This window comes from Mustela nigripes, chromosome 12, assembly GCF_022355385.1.
Source record: "Mustela nigripes isolate SB6536 chromosome 12, MUSNIG.SB6536, whole genome shotgun sequence".
Taxonomy (NCBI): domain Eukaryota; kingdom Metazoa; phylum Chordata; class Mammalia; order Carnivora; family Mustelidae; genus Mustela; species Mustela nigripes.
The window spans coordinates 37689778-37703753 of NC_081568.1; the positions used below are offsets into that span (position 1 = coordinate 37689778).

Genomic DNA, 13976 nt, shown 5'->3' on the forward strand with positions numbered 1-13976 from the left:
AAACAAGAGGGAAAGAAAGTAAAGGCATTGAATTCTTGGGGACGGTATGGAAGAGGTAGAAAATTCTGGACAGCATGGAAGAGGTAGAAAAAATTAGAAAGGTGAGAACAGAAAGTGGGAAAGTATTGCTAAAAGATACCAATTGGATCCTCAACATGTGTAATCAAAGAATGAAACTGCTTTTTAATTTGGAGATAGTGGCAGGAGGAGGTTGAAACTATTCAGCATGGCTGTTGAAATGTAGTTCTTTATAAATGGAATATTATCTTAACTTTAAATCATATAGATCCACAGCAACAATATTTATATATAAAGTATACAAAAATATCAAATCAAGCTCTCAACAAAGAGTCATATTGATTTTTCATGGTATTCCAGATTCAGTATGAATAAAGGAATGAAAAATATAAAAGACTTACATTCCCACTGTCAAAGGCAATGAAAATATTTGTATTTGGCTTACACCCTGTAAGAATGATGGGACACTGCCACGAAAAACTTTTGTTGTCAATCTGAAATTACTCAACTGCTTTTGTCTAATGCAGACCTCCTAGCTAGCCAACAGTTCCTTACTTTGAGTGCTTGATGATGCAGCTGAATTAGGGCCTCACTGAGAGTCATGCTTAGTCATTATAGATAGAGAATAATTGTCATTATGCAATAAACTACTGCTATATGGCACACAATACATGTGAACATTATATATTATCTCACCTATTTCTCAACACATATTTATACAATGATCATCTCCAATTACAATAAAGGGGAATGAAACAAAGAAGTTAAATAATATACTGTATTAGTTAGACTAATATATTAGTATTTCAGACTAATATACTACAGTAGTATTATAGGCTAATGTACTATATTAATATTATGGACTAATATATTCGTATAATTATAATTAGTATACATTATATAATTAGTATATCAATTATATATAATTTGTAATTACTATAGTAATCACTATACTATATTAGTATATTAGAGACTACCTCCATATTGAGATTCAGAATAAAACTCAAAGTTGTAGCAAAGATCTCTACAACAAACATATACCTAGGCTAGAAGCCCAGAACATCTTCAAACAGCTCAAGTCCAATGGAAGTGGAGGATGAAATGAGGAGTGGGGGTGGGCTGAAGCGGCTCTGAAGTCCTCCAGGCTTACCAGAACTAATTACTCCAGAGGCCTATAGCTGGCCAGTATAAATGGGGATCCCAAGATGTATCTAGGTTGCCTCAGTTTAGTCAATAACTGGGCAGGGAGGAACCTGAAGTGGGGCAGTCAGTGTCAGCAGCTTTATGGGTCCTAAACAAGTAGAGATGGCACTAGAACCTTACTTTCTTCTGAGCGACATCTTCTCAAGATCCTTTAATAACAGAGTTTCTCTTCCATAACTAAACATTTTAAATGCTTATATCCTTATCATTTTGGTTCTTAATAATGTTTGTTGATCTCCCAAGCATTTTTGAAGATTATATTCTTTATTCTTTGCAATGAAAAAGTTAAGACTAAGTACAGTGTCTCAGTGTGGTTTTCTGTTTCCTGTCTTCCTGTCATAAGCAATGTCAGTGCCATCTCCCAGACAGGTATTAAATATAGGGAAGATCGTGAGCCATCACTTAGATTAAATCCAGAGGCTTTTTCCCCCCATTATAAATCTAAGCCATCTGACCTTAACAGCAGGTGCATACTACTTCAAGAGATATAGGATTTGGTGAAGAGAATGGCCCCACATGATATGCACAAACTCTGTTTTATGACATCCCTTAACATTGTGAAGGCTGACTACAAATTACTTGGTATAGCCAAAAGTAGGAGAAAACTGTCATCAAGCAGAAAGGAAAGTTTGCTTGTATAAATTAAGCAACCCTTGAATAAACAAGCAGTAATTGCTATAGTAACTTTGCAAATCACAGAAATAATAGGACAATTTTTTTTTAATATTTGAGAATGTCAGTTCATTACTTCCTGTTTACTTGCAATTATTTGAAAATAACCTGGATAACTTTATAATCAAGGTATTTCCTCTTGGCTCCCTGGTATACATCAGACTGCCTGAGGAGAGGATTGACATCCTAAGGTGTCCAAAGCATAATCAGTCTTAAGAGCTGCTAATGTTAAAATCCTGACTAATGTTAATCAAAAATTTAAAAAAAAATCTTAGCTTGTTAAACACACACATTCACACACTGACACACATACATACACACACACACAGATCACATCAGTTTTCAAAACACAGCTGGTAAATAACGTTACCTAATTTTTAAATTATTCTGTCCCATGTCCACTTTGCAAAACTACATTTGTGTGTGTGTGCCTGTATCTTTGTGTAAATGTTTGTTATAACTAATATTCAATACAGGTTGCTTGAAATTTTGCAAGAGTCCAGTTTCTGCCTAATACTATATAGATAGCAGAATTCAAAACATTGGAAGAACACGTATAGCCTTCAGATAAAGACATTTTAATTAATGAAAAAATACTTTCTAGGCTTTTATTATGTCAGCATTGATGGTGCTGATTGAGTTCATGACAGCAATCTCAGGAAATATGAACAGCTCTGGTGAATATTACATTAATTAAAAGTTATACTTTATGTGTATCTAGGTATTGGTATGCTTAAGCACATATTCAGTTATTAGAAAGATATTAAATTATCGAAGTAGACAAATCTAACGTATGTAAATGATAGCCAGAAACTGACTGAAAGTGTGTGCCGCAACTATGATCCTCCTGGGTGCTGTGCACACATTCTCCTTCACCTACCCTCTGGCACAACCAACGTAAGTACCCTGCCTCCCCATCACCAACTCTATACTTTTCCTAAGGTTTTTTTGTTTTGTTTTGTTTGTTTGTTTGTTTTCCCCAATCTAGTCCCACGAGGTAAACACTTATGTATATACCAGTGATTCCTAAATGTATTTCTTGAGGCTAGCCTTGTCACTAAATGCAGATCTAGAATATTCAGTGGTTTCCTAGTATATTCAACTGCCATAATAACATCTAATCGATATATTCCAATGTCCAAAATAGAGCTTTTTTTTTTTTTTTTTTTAATGGGGATTGAGGGACTTTTGTTAGCAAGAGCAAAAATCTTCATGCATCATGTTCCCTTAGGAGATGAACTTCCACTGTTAACTTGTTTTCACACCTGTAGTGGATCACGATGCTATGTTCTTTCATTGTCTCCAGGCCTCAGGTACACTGTACCTTCTTCTAGGACTGTCCAGCATACTGGGCTGGCATACTATGGGAAAATCATCAGGAGAACTTTTAAGACAAATAAACAATGCAGAGTCTACTTTTTGATTATTCATTTTGTTACCCCTAGTTCTCTGATTATTCTTGGCTTGAAAACCAAGAAAAGGTTGAATATATTATAATGAATATGGTAGCAGATAAAATGAGGTTCAAATTCTAGTTCTATCATTTATAATCTGTGTATCACAAGACAAATGACACAACATTCCTGAGCATTATTTACTTGTCTCTAAAGTGGAGATGATTATAACACCATGAGGTTCTTAAAGAATTAAATTAGATGAAAAATCAGGGCTTCACACACGTTAGTTTCTTTCTTTGCTTTGCCAACCCTGAGGAATTACTTCAGAAATATATCATTTGAAGAACTGTTTACTGTATCAAATTATTACTAACATAACTACTAACATAGCTTCTCACTTTCATAAAGATTCAAAGGTTTGCCCATCAACTGTACCTTCTTCCTAAATATAGGAAAATTAGAGTGGATGGAAGGAAAGCCACTTTCAAGTGTTCTCTAAAGAACTAAGTTATACAGTGAGATAACATAAAGAAAACCATTGTCTCTACTAAACAGGGAAACTAACAAAATTTACTTGAAACTCTAGATGTCTATGAACTACAACAACAAATCAACAAACAAAAGTTGTCATTGACTACAGAGGATGCAGCTGCTTGGTTTTATTATCAGCCTCATTATTTTCTCGTGAAGTCACGTAGATAGTACTTATGGATGCAACTAAATTGGAAGAGATTAAAGTAGTTGGTTTGCTTAGTTCATAAAAACCCTTTTATATATGTTTGGTATGGAGGTCTAGAAAATAATGGCCCTGCAGTATCATCCCAAAGAGGCATCAGAAGGAACAGACAATGTATTCACAAGCTTTAACCAGTCTGTGCCACAGTTCTCTGACCTAGAAATGGCTATTTGCTATTAATGTAATTCTGCTTACCTAACTCTTAGTCTGGTGCTGTGTATCCAAAACCTCTCAGTTCAAAAGCTCTAATTGATTCAAGATTCTGGGACCTCAAACCATACGGATTTCCAATACCATCCAGTAGCTAGCAAGAGCTTATACTTTGTACAATTCTCTAACAGCTTCCAATTGTCGTTATCTCCAAATGACAAAGATGACTTAATCCAGGGCATCTAGAGCAATTAGGGAAGGGACTTCCCTCCTTAGTTTTTCCTGCCACTTTAGGAAGATTCGGCCCTATCCTTGTCTCTTTGGAGACATCCACACACATTTCTGCTCTTCTGCTCCAAGTTCTCTACTGTTCCATTGGAGCAGATGCTCTCAGCTCACCACCCTTCAATTTTAGTCTCGCTCTTCCAGGGCAATGGTTCAGTTTCAGCTTTTCATCCACCTACCCAAATGACCAAGGCAATCTCTTAAAAACACTGATGCTCAATGATTCCCTTTATGGTCTTTTCTTAAGCAAATGTTCATATCTTGGCCTCTTGAGAACTCATTGTCATTCCTAAAGTTTTAATGCCAAGGGACAGCTCTTGGCACAGTACCTGCTGATCTCTTCACCTAACTGCCTCAGTGCGTCCCAGAAATCTCAGAATAACTTTCTTGGCACAACTTATTCTAATATTACACCAAAACATATCTCTTATCTGGTTACTTTCTTCTGAGAGATGGATTCCTTTGTTCAGACACTCATTAATGTATTCATAATTCATTCAACCATTCAGCAAACATTTACTCAGCTCCTACTATTGTACACAGCAATGTATGCTGCATGCAGGGAAGAAAATGGACTATGGGTGTGGTTTCTTCTCCCCAGAACTTATGTTCCAGCATTCCATTAGAATGGGGAACATAAATTTAATTTTTTAAAAGATTTTATTTATTCATTTGACACAGAGAGAGTGAGCAAGAGAGACAGAGAGCAAGCACAAGCAGGGGGAAAGGCAGGCAGGGGAGAAGAAAGGAGCCTGATGTGGAACTTGACCCCAGGACCCTGGATCATGACCTGAGCTAAAGGCAGCTGCTTAACCAACTGACCCAACCAGATGCCCCAAGAAACCCATTTTAAGTAAAAGGACACATATAATTTAGAAGCAAATGAATGGAGATAGTTGCAGAACTCAATGAATGACATACCCAGATATATTCTTTGAAGAACTAGAGCACTGAGTAAAAGACTTGAGATAAGATATGCCAGAGAAAGTAGTCTGAGCTAAAAGATGAATGATTAGAAGGTGTTAACTAGACAAAGAATAGAAGAAAAGGTGCTCCAGGAAAAAAGAACAAAATATACCGATTCCCCTAAGAAGAAGAACAAAAGAAGCCCAGTGAGACTGAAACACAGACACAGGAAGAGGATGTGTGTGTGATAATACACAGGACTGAAGACAAGAGCCAGACCAGGTATCAGGCCATGCAGGACTTGCAAGGTTTTGATATTCATCTCAAGAGCAATAAAAAGTATATGTAGGTCTTTAATCGGGAGGTGGAAAATGGGGGAAATGAAAGATGGCATGATTAGATTTGAATTCTGTGAGCCCCCTCTGGCATATACTAGAGAATGGATGTAATGCTGTTAGAGTAGGTATGGGAAGCCCAGTTAGAAGCATTGATAAATTAGACTGAGGTAGAGGAAACAAACACATGAAAAAACAAGAGGTAAAATGAACCAAATTGGGTATACTGTGCTCAGAGGTATTATATATTTCATGGGTTTCCTTCCATTTCAAAATCAAATAGCCAGGAAACTTAGAAATTTTTCTGTTACCACATAGATCAAGAGTTATACTATATAAGCAATTTGAGTCCACAAGAAGCCCCAATTATTCCCTAGAAAGTCAAAGTAGCCTCTAATAGCATCCCAGATTACACCTATTATTTTCAGTACAGAAAAGAACAGCATCTTCCTCATAATTAACACAGTCATAATTTCATTATCTAGCATTGAACCAAAAATATAATTGATTTTGTTCCAGTAGAAACATATACCTGAACATACTACTACAATACTAGGAATGTGAGAGCACTTGTAAGCTATTACAGTTCATTGTTATTTATGTCACCTTACCTCAAAAGCATTAAATTTTGTGAAAAAACATTCAAGGATTGTTGGTTAGAAACTACAGAATTGTGCTTCATTGTGTGACCCGGGAATTAAAGTTTCACTCTTCTTTGCACTGGAACAACCCACCCTTTGGAAGAGAACATTAAAAGTGTCTGATACCTCTTGCAACATGCCAGTGACTAATATTTTCCCCTCATTTCTTTGTCACAGCAAGAAAACAAGAACAACCTCTTTATACCATTCTCAAGTGGTTTTAAAAGCTCTTTAAACTACTCAGCATATTAATGATTTGCTATTTATAAATTACACCCATTGAAAGGCCAAAATGACAAATAAATACAACACTGAAACTTGTCTCTGTCAGAAACTTGCCTCTCCCGCATCCAAAAAGAACAAAGGCAAGGCACTCTCCAGTTGACATTAGTGTTGTCAGCAGCAGAGCTATGAGACCTCCAAGACCCTGAGTGATGAGCCGGCTATCGTTTTTCAGTAGAAAATCTTCTCAGAGTTCATAAGTCAAGAAAGAACTTCATTAAAGTGTAACTCTTCTAAAAATAAAAAACGAGAGGGAGATGTCTTGCTTCTTTTATGCTCTTTTCTTTTGCTTATTTTAATTACTGGACATTTCAATTTATTAAGATTCAGTTCACATATCAATGCTATAAGGCCATATAATCCACCTTAAAAAAGAAAAAAAAATCAGCAGGCAAGTTTCAGTTCATTTTGCCAGAAACTTAGAGAAGCTGAGAAAATAAAAAGCACATTTATAGCACATTATTCGCCCATATTTATAAATCTTCACATCAGATGTTAATTTGTATTCCTAAATAGCTTTAGCAAGTATATGAAATAGCCGACAGTTTTTGTTTGGCTGTTTTCCCATCAGAATATAATCACTTAAAGAATGGTCCTGCATACTGCTGTCACAGAAATGGCAGTAGAGGGGAACAAGTGGTGTTTGCACAAATGAGTACATACACATCTATTTATTTTAAAAGGCAGAATAAAAGCTCATATTCTGAAGAACACATTGTTGACTGTTTTTTAAATAATCTGTAAATATAGATTATGACAAGTAGGATAAATTATAAAACTTACAATTGAAAAGGTATCATTTACTACTTAAATAATAAGTACTATGGTTGACTGAAAACACTTCTACTGATAGTTGGAAAATGCCAGAGATATGGAATTAGGCATTGGCATGCTAAGAGCAGGAGTATCTACCCAGCAGCTCTCAGAGTCCACTAGGGTTTATCATGCTGATATGACTGCTGGAAAAGGGGACTGTAGATAGAGGGAGTACCTCTCCCCAGCAAATTACGGCCTCAAAGTAATCTCTTCTCTGACATTCTCTCTCCAGAATTTATATACTATTATATAGTCCAAAATTTAGTAAGATTCTATATTACTATATGACTGTTCTTTAATTCATTTACACTTTTAAAAAACATAGGAATTCATTAATGTTTTATCATCTATGGCTATTAGGTGCTGGCTGTTGCATGCTCTCACATGTTCCAAGGGAACATGCTCTTTTAGGATTCTAGGAAGATGGTTCATTTGGGCACAGGGGTGCAAGAGCACCTGGCTGAGAGGGCCTCAAAGAGACCAGGTTCTAGGGGCGCCTGGGTGGCTCAGTGGGTTAAAGCCTCAGCCTTCAGCTGGGGTCATGGTCTCAGTGTCCTGAGATCGAGTCCCGCATCGGGCTTTCTGCTCAGCAGGGAGCCTGCTTCCCTTCCTCCCTCTGCCTACCTCTCTGCCTACTTGTCATCTCTGTCAAATAAATAAATAGAATCTTTTAAAAAAAAAAAAAAAAAAGGAGACCAGGTTCTATTACTCGCTGCCTGCTGATAAAATCCAATCCAAAGGCGGAGAGATGAGTGGTGCTGAAACAAGAAAGGAATTTACCTCCCTGAGGCCAACTTATGGAAAACAGTAGATTAACATCTCAAAGACTGTCTGCAAAATGCTGAAAATACTTTTAGGTTTATAGAAGGAAAACATAGGGCAAAGGTCAGCCAGTAGGCCAGGTGGGCAGTGGAGGCCAAACTGCTTATTGTCTTGAAGTTAATCACCTGTGGGTGGGGTGTTGCTTGCTCAAAGCAGTCTTTATTGTTTGAGTGGGTAATGTCAGCTCCCTGCAGGGGATGCTTTGCCCTCAGGGTCTTCCACCTGAACCAAGAGACAAGCTGGAAAGAAGAACCCACAGGGAAAGTTGAAGCAAAATGGAGGCAGCTAAAGTCCTCTTTTAATGGGACAGAGCTAGAACAGTATAGACCAAGAGAAACCAATAATCCCACGCAATACTAGTGTGATGAGTAGAAAGCTCTGTGAGTTGGGAATGGAAATAAAGTTCAGTTTGTAAAAGAAGATTTCAAAACACAAAGCAAGCCTAGCTAAGTCAATCTCTTTTAAAAAATAGGGTCAGGTCGGGAGGCTGGAAAGAATAAAGTTACGTACATCACCATGGGAAAAAACATGAACTTTTTCCTTTTTTTTTTTTTTCTAAAAACCTTTCACGCAGCTGCAAGCCCTGAGACTGGACTGTACTTCTCTCACCAAGACACCTGAATCATCTGCATTCTTCACTTAGAAAGAGCCAATGCAGGTTTTAATCCCTCATTTGCATATTGACCCAACCAATTCCAGTTAACCTAGCTTCAATCCCTGTTTTGCATAGAGGACCTGAATGAGAACTACAAAGGTAGCCTTTGCCATATAATTCTGCCCCCTCTTTGCCTTCCTCAGTACACACTTCCTAAATCCGTGTCTAGAATTGCAATTCTGATTGCCCAAATGAATGCCTGTTTGCTTAAGTGTTCAGTGAATTCCTTCTTGGTCTACAGGTTACGTATTCTCTAATAACAAAGACAGGGAATCAAAGCAAAGCATTCATTCCTGAAATGCCAGTTCTCAACTGTATGCTCCAGCAGGTGGAAGAGGGATCTCTGGGTGACAGCCAAGACCTTCCTGTCCAAAAGGGTAAGGAGAATTTGACAAAAACCTGATGTGCCTTAGGTCATACCAGGCAGGTTTAAGGAGCAGCCTATTAATGTCATTTCCTTCCTCTGTTAAATGCTGAAAAAGAACTCAAACCTTCAAAGATTTCAATTGCTCACAAACTAAGAAAAACCGTCCAACTTTGACACCATTGAAAAAAGAATGTTCTCATGATCATGGAGGCAGGATCACCAGAGTGGGAGGAGGAGTCCACTGAGGGCTTGAGGTGTGAGTCCAGAGAGCAGAAATGACAGTCTCCAGAGTTTGCCATTGGTATTGGATACTACTTCTAGTTTCTTCTCTCGGCTGCAAATCCATGAAGAGGACTGTTTGGAAAACAGAGTATGAGGGAAGGTAAGAATATTCCATGTGAGAACACCCTATTCTACTTTACCTCTCCTTCCCCGATAGACACACACACACACACCCAATAGTATGACAGAAGTTAGTTATTTCTGCATGTCTATTCCATTATCCCTGTAGGGGTCTGCTTTTCTCTGATGCTTCCATATACCTTCGGCTGCTTTATGGTTTGGCTTCCATGGTGGCAGCTCTACCCAAGGCTTCAAAATCTTACAATGGTTCTCCTTGATAAAATGAGGATTGCAATTGCACCCATCTTACAGATTGCAGTAAACATTCAAAGATATCAGATAAACACTCACTACTGCTATCTGTTGTTATGCCATGTGAATTTAAAGTAGTCACGTAAGGACTTAGAAGCCTCATTTCAAGTTATTTTGGCTCTCTTTTACAAACATTTAATAAAAACATTGATTTTAAATATTTTATAGCTTCTCACTCTACATAAATGCAAGCAATATTATAAGAATTAAATAAAGTTCATTATTACCCACTCCACGTTAATCCAGGCCAACAATTACAATAATCAATTGTGACAAAAGAAAAAAATCTGTTTCCTTACTGTTTTATAACTCTACCTACTTAATTTGACTAATCTGAAAAATAATTAAATAATACTTAGATATTTTTCACTATATTAATGAAAAGTTTTGTATTGCATTAGTTACATCAGAATTACACTCTGTTTTATTACAATCTTACATACAGTTTAGACTTCGGATGTTTTAGCACAGCACCTGCTGTATATGTGGATATTGAATACTTCATATGTGGCTATTCAAACTGAGAAGTATTGTGGGCATAAAATACATACTTAGCTTCAAAGATTTAGTATTAAATGTAAAATATCTCAATGCTATATACCAAATTCATATAGAAATGATACTGTGGATGTGGTGAGCTAAATAAAACATATTGTTAAAATTAATTTTGCATTATTTCTACTTTTAAATAATGTGGCTACAAAAATTTAAAATTACATTTGTGGCTTGTATCTGCAGTTCACATAATATTTATATTGGACATCACTGAGTTCAAATTTCTTCTGGTAAATTAATATACTTGGGATGATTGCAAGGTAAAAAAAATATATTAAAACTACTTATTAATGTTGCTGTTAATCACTGTTTCTTTATTCAACACCCATTTGCTGGGTACTGATTCCAAGCTATACCCTCTCTTAGATGTTAGAGTAATAAGCAAGTGAAAGTTTTGCCCAGATTTGCCTTGGAGTCACTCCCAAATCCTAAATATAAACTCAAAATGTAAATCCACTTCCACTTTCTAACACCAGATACTAAAATAAATTCTATATAGTGAACTAGTGGAAAACGATTCACATAAAATTGTGGCCATAAACCAAGTACAACCTGAAATCAATGACAGTCTATAGGAGTGATCCTTCAAAATGTAGCAAATGAAGAAATAAGTTCACCCCATGTTAATTTAGCTTGGAAGAAGATTTAAGTAAGTTTTTGTTGTTGTTATTAAAGATATAATTAACACACAACATTATATTAGTTTCAGGTGTGTATAGCATAATGATTCAATATTTATATATATTGCAAAATGATCACCAAAATAAGTCTAGTTAACAAACTCATCAACATATACAGTTACAAAATTGTTTTTCTTATGATGAGAATTTTAAGATTTAATCTTTTAGCAACTTTCACATATATAATCCAGTATTATAAGCTATAGTCACCATGCTATTTATTATACACCCACGACGTATTTATTTTATAACTGAAAGTTTGTACCTTTTGACTCCCTTTACCCACCTCACTCACCCTCAACCTCCAACCTCTGACAGCCATCAATCAGAGTATAGTCTCTATATCTTGAGCTTGTGTTTTGTTGTTGTTATTTTTGCTTTTAGATCCCACATACAAGAGAATCATGCAATATTTAATCTTTCTCTGCGCCTTATTTCACTTAGCATAATATCATCAAGGTCCATCCATGGTGTCACAAATGCCCATATTTCATTGTTTTTTAACAGCTGAATAATATTCCTAAATTTTTTTTTTTTTAAAGATTTTATTTATTTATTTGTAAGAGAGAGAGAGTGAGAGCGAGCACAGGCAGACAGAGTGGAAGGCAGAGTCAGAGGGAGAAGCAGGCTCCCTGCGGAGCAAGGAGCCCGATGTGGGACTCGATCCCAGGACGCTGGGATCATGACCTGAGCCGAAGGCAGCTGCTTAACCAACTGAGCCACCCAGGCGTCCCATATTCCTAAATTTTTGTATGGGGGGATTATATAGATTGAAAATAGTATGGCTATGCTTTCATCAAAGTTTTTCTTTTATTAATTTACTTTGAGGTTTTTTTTTTTTTTTTTACTTAAATTCTATTTATATAGCTCTAGTTTCCCATCCATGTAGTCTTCTATTAACACATACAATAGAAATGCCTGGAATGGGCTTAATCTGATTTTTAACAGTATTTACTTATATATAAGTTATTAAGTAAACGTTTAACTTTTTTTTTTTTTACTTTTTTTTTTTTTTAATTTTTTATTTTTTATAAACATATATTTTTATCCCCAGGGGTACAGGTCTGTGAATCACCAGGTTTGAGTTTTAACTTACTTTCCTTCCTTATATCATCATCACTTGCAGAACTAAGAAGTCTGCATTTTTAAGAAACTAATATATAAAATATGTATACTATATATAGATACATAGATATTCAGTTAAATATTTTAACTATACATAAACATAGTTTCTTGTTTTGATGCAGAAGAGCTAGGTTCTTCTCTTATGGAGTTGAAGAATGAATCTCATGGACAAAAGAGAATGAGTAAAATAAATTCACTTTTAATTTTTAATAAATTATTAAAAATTTATTAAGCAAGGACAGAGAAAAAGCTCTCAGAAGTGAGAGATGTCTGGACAGAATTGCCACTGAGGGCTTTTTGGGATGGTCTTTTAAAGAAAGGGAACCAGAGAACTTAAATCTGTTTAACATCTCTATTGATAGCCACATTGAGTAAGGACTAGTGATAACACCTTCAATGGCTTACTTCCTTTTAAGGGTCAGGTAATTCTTCATTGATCACAAGTAGCTGTATAACAATACTTCACCTCTGACACCTAGGATGGGAAGGTCTGGTTTGTTCCTTTATTTCTGGTTTCCTTTCATCTCCTGAACTTTTGAATTTTTGAGCCTGATCCCATGGCCCCCTACCTACCTCTCCTGGCCCAGACCCGCCTGTCCCTTACTGAGCTTCTAAATAAATGAAACCATTTTATGAGAATTGAAAGTTCAGAGGCACCGGGGTGGCTAAGTTGGTTAAGGATCAGATTCTTGATTTTGGCTCAGGTCCTGATCTCAGGGTTGTGATCCATCCTTGAGTTAGGCTCCATGCTGGGTGTAGAGCCTGGCTCAGATTCTCTCTCTCCTCCCTCTGCCCTTCCACCTGTCACCTCTCTCTCACTCTCTTTTTTTTTTTTTTTCCTTTCTTCTAGTCTTTTATTTGTTAAACAGTAATCTTTAACAATAAATGCCAAAGGAAACCAACAAACAAAAGCAGGGATTTGCATAATAGATGGGAAATGACTGTGAGCTATGGCAGACCAGAAGTTTCTGTTTTCTTCTGTGGGGCCAGGAGTCCACAATGTGGTGTGCTCATCTTTCTTTAACCTCACAAAGGTCACAAACAGCTTAGATGGGAGGCTGAACGTGATGACTGGTCCTAATTTTTGCTATTCAACCATTTTTCTTGATCTTGCTCTCTGACTCCATACATTCCAGACTGTTCAATGGATTTGTAATAAACTTCCAAGATGAAGGGAAATTTCTTGCTCATCATTTGCCTGAAATCTTGGCTTGTGTTCATCTTATTAAATAAAAAATATGCTCCAAAAACGCCCAAGAGTTCAGCTACTAAAACTCCTTTAAAGATCTTCTTTGCCACTCGTTCCATAGAGCGGGCCATCCTGAGGTGCTTGCACACAGGACTGCCTCTCTCTCCCTCTCTTAAAAAATAAGTAAGTAAATAAATAAATAAATAGAAGTTCTTTATTAGTAATTTCAACCCAAATATAACAAAAGACTCTAATAAATAATCAATTGTGACAGACATAACAGAAGTTATTCTTTACACTGCCTCCATTACACAAAAAATATGGTTTCTAATTACATTAACATAATCTATACTGACTTTATCTACATTTTACCTATGATAGTTTTAAATCAATATACTAACAGTAAGACTACCTAAATAGAGTTTAGAGAGGGGTCTTTTTTTTTTTTTTTTTTTTGTCTTTGGTTCCATTTGTCCTTATATCTTACT

The 13976-nt window shown here is 36.2% G+C and overlaps 1 protein-coding gene across 1 annotated transcript; it reads right to left on the reverse strand.

Moving 5' to 3' along the window:
* Window positions 1-13280: 13280 nt before the first annotated feature.
* On the reverse strand, window positions 13281-13632 carry LOC132027766 (protein CEBPZOS-like). The gene has a single exon (XM_059416507.1). It carries the CDS (start codon window positions 13617-13619, stop codon window positions 13377-13379), a length of 243 nt encoding a protein of 80 aa, XP_059272490.1. The 5' UTR covers window positions 13620-13632; the 3' UTR covers window positions 13281-13376.
* Window positions 13633-13976: the final 344 nt, after the last annotated feature.